Source organism: Triticum aestivum, chromosome 2B (genome assembly GCF_018294505.1).
Source record: "Triticum aestivum cultivar Chinese Spring chromosome 2B, IWGSC CS RefSeq v2.1, whole genome shotgun sequence".
In the NCBI taxonomy this organism is placed as follows: Eukaryota; Viridiplantae; Streptophyta; class Magnoliopsida; order Poales; family Poaceae; genus Triticum; species Triticum aestivum.
The window spans coordinates 174,961,458-174,963,539 of NC_057798.1; the positions used below are offsets into that span (position 1 = coordinate 174,961,458).

Sequence of the window (2,082 nt, forward strand, 5' to 3'; positions counted from 1 at the left end):
TGTTGCGCTACTTTCGGTGCTCGCTGTTGTCCAAGGTGAGCTTTAGAGGCGCAATGTACATCACAGCCGGCGAGTCCAAGACGGTGGCTTTAGTGTATCGACCAAGTCCCGCCATCTACTTGCCACCTCCTTTTTGGCATCAAGGGTGGATGGTGTGTCCACAAGGAAGTATAGTTGGAGTTGGCTGTCTTCGGAGGTGTCTAGCGCTGGTCGAGGCGCGACAATGTTGCTTGGTTTTGGTCAGAGTCTTTTTGCTTTGTAGTTGTGTTGTTGGTGGTGGTTGTTTTCGGGCTAGCACCGGTGTGAAGTTTGTGCTACATTTGTTGTCCGCAACAAGTTGTAGTCGACTTGTAATTGAAGTTCTGTCTTTTATAAAAATATGATACGCATTCGCGTACTCTCGAAAAAAATATGTAGAACTTTTCAGATAGTACATTCAAATTTATCCTCCCACACAGCATACAGAACAACTCTTCAGTACAGTAGATCGTAGTTTTAATCTCTAGTTTACAACTATGGTTTTCCCTTAGCAGTTGATGGTAGTTGCATTGTCTTGTGCGTAGAGGTCTGTGGCCTGATGGGAGTTACCTGGGATCATGTACTCGTATTGTATCTGGCACATGCGGAAAATAAACAAAAAATGATCGGATGGCCGAGTTGGTCTAAGGCGCCAGATTAAGGCTCTGGTCCGAAAGGTCGTGGGTTCAAATCCCACTCCGGTCAAAAGTTATTCTTTTTTTTCTGAAAAACATAGAAAAATAAGAGACAATTTTTTCCTTTCAAAATCAAGAGTGCATCGATGCGCATCAGAGACATGCATTTACCAGCTACGAAGTCAAATTGCCACGATTTACTTCTGCTTCATACAAGGATCAAACCGCTCACACTACCGTCAAACCAAAGAATGGTTTAGATCGACTAAAAAAGGTAGAAAAAGGTTCTGATAGCACATACCCACACACTACAGCAGAAAAGCATTTCCTATCTTCAAGACCGGGTGGCCATGCCGTTCTCAGTCTTGAACAAAGATGCATAACGAAACAGAAGATGGGGGAAATGAAGCAAGAAGAGACCGTCGGCGTCGGCGACAAAGGAAGGAGTTAGGCTTGAGCCTGCGGAGGCGCCTGGGCATGGTGCAACCGGGACCAGAGGACCCAGAGCAGCCCGACCGCCGACGCCGCAGCGAGAGCCCCGCCGGCACATGCCGTCCCGTCGGCGGCGAGCTGGTACGACGCGCACACGGGCGTGGCGACGAGGTCCACGATTAGCGCGGAGGACGCCGCTCCGACGGCGACAAACGCGATCAGCCACTGGAGCACGATCAGGACGACCAGGAGTGTGACATCGGCCGGCGGGGGCGGCTGCTGCTGCTGCTGCTCGTACTTCAGCCAGCACGACTCGACCAGCAGCAGCAACGCACCAACTGGGACGGCCAGCAGCAGCAGCAGCATGCATAACCTCCTGAAAATTTCGAATAGTTTGTCATGCATTTGGTATGACGAGAGCCAGCCGTTGATCCATCAGCGAAACTACATACTAGAAAGATTATACGGTGGAAATGTGCTTAACTGGTGTGGGTCCTCGAGCGTGAACTGGATCACCCCGGGGACGCACTCCTCCGCGAGGACGGCCAAGACAAGCGCCGTGACGTCGAGGGCGAGGCTGCCGCCGCCGCAGACGACGATGAACCACCCTGCTGCAGCCATATGAACGAACCTAGCTGGAAGCGAGTGTGAGTCTGTGAGATGGCGAACGCGACACTTTCCACCCTTGCTTGCAGGCTTGGTTACAAGTTGTTGGCAAACACATGGATCGCTTGGCTGTCGAGCCCTCTTGAAGCCCCGGGTGCTGAGGTGTTTCCTTTCTTGGCTCCTGGGTGTTTTCAAGCCATGCACCTCTGCTCACCTTGATCCGGAATACATGACAACGTACATGATGGTTAGTGGGCTGGACTAGCCGGTAGAACAAATCTAGCTATGACCACTGCCACACTTATTGTCACCTTTCGCTCTTTTCTTTACCTTGCACACTATACATCTATACTGAACGTTTGTGAGCTGCACACGGTGTAATTGTGTGAAC

General features: G+C 50.9%; 1 protein-coding gene and 1 non-coding gene across 2 annotated transcripts; one reads left to right on the plus strand and one right to left on the minus strand.

The window, feature by feature from the left end:
- The first annotated feature begins 642 nt into the window (after positions 1-642).
- Positions 643-723, plus strand: TRNAL-AAG (transfer RNA leucine (anticodon AAG)). The gene has a single exon. It is a non-coding gene; the product is annotated as a tRNA-Leu (tRNA).
- Positions 724-819: 96 nt separating this feature from the next.
- LOC123040980 (uncharacterized) lies at positions 820-1,838 on the minus strand. The gene is made up of 2 exons (XM_044463688.1): positions 1,570-1,838; positions 820-1,461 (listed from the first exon to the last, which is right to left on the minus strand). The coding sequence occupies exons 1-2, from the start codon at positions 1,704-1,706 to the stop codon at positions 1,101-1,103; spliced, it is 498 nt and encodes a 165-aa protein (XP_044319623.1). The 5' UTR covers positions 1,707-1,838; the 3' UTR covers positions 820-1,100.
- Positions 1,839-2,082: the final 244 nt, after the last annotated feature.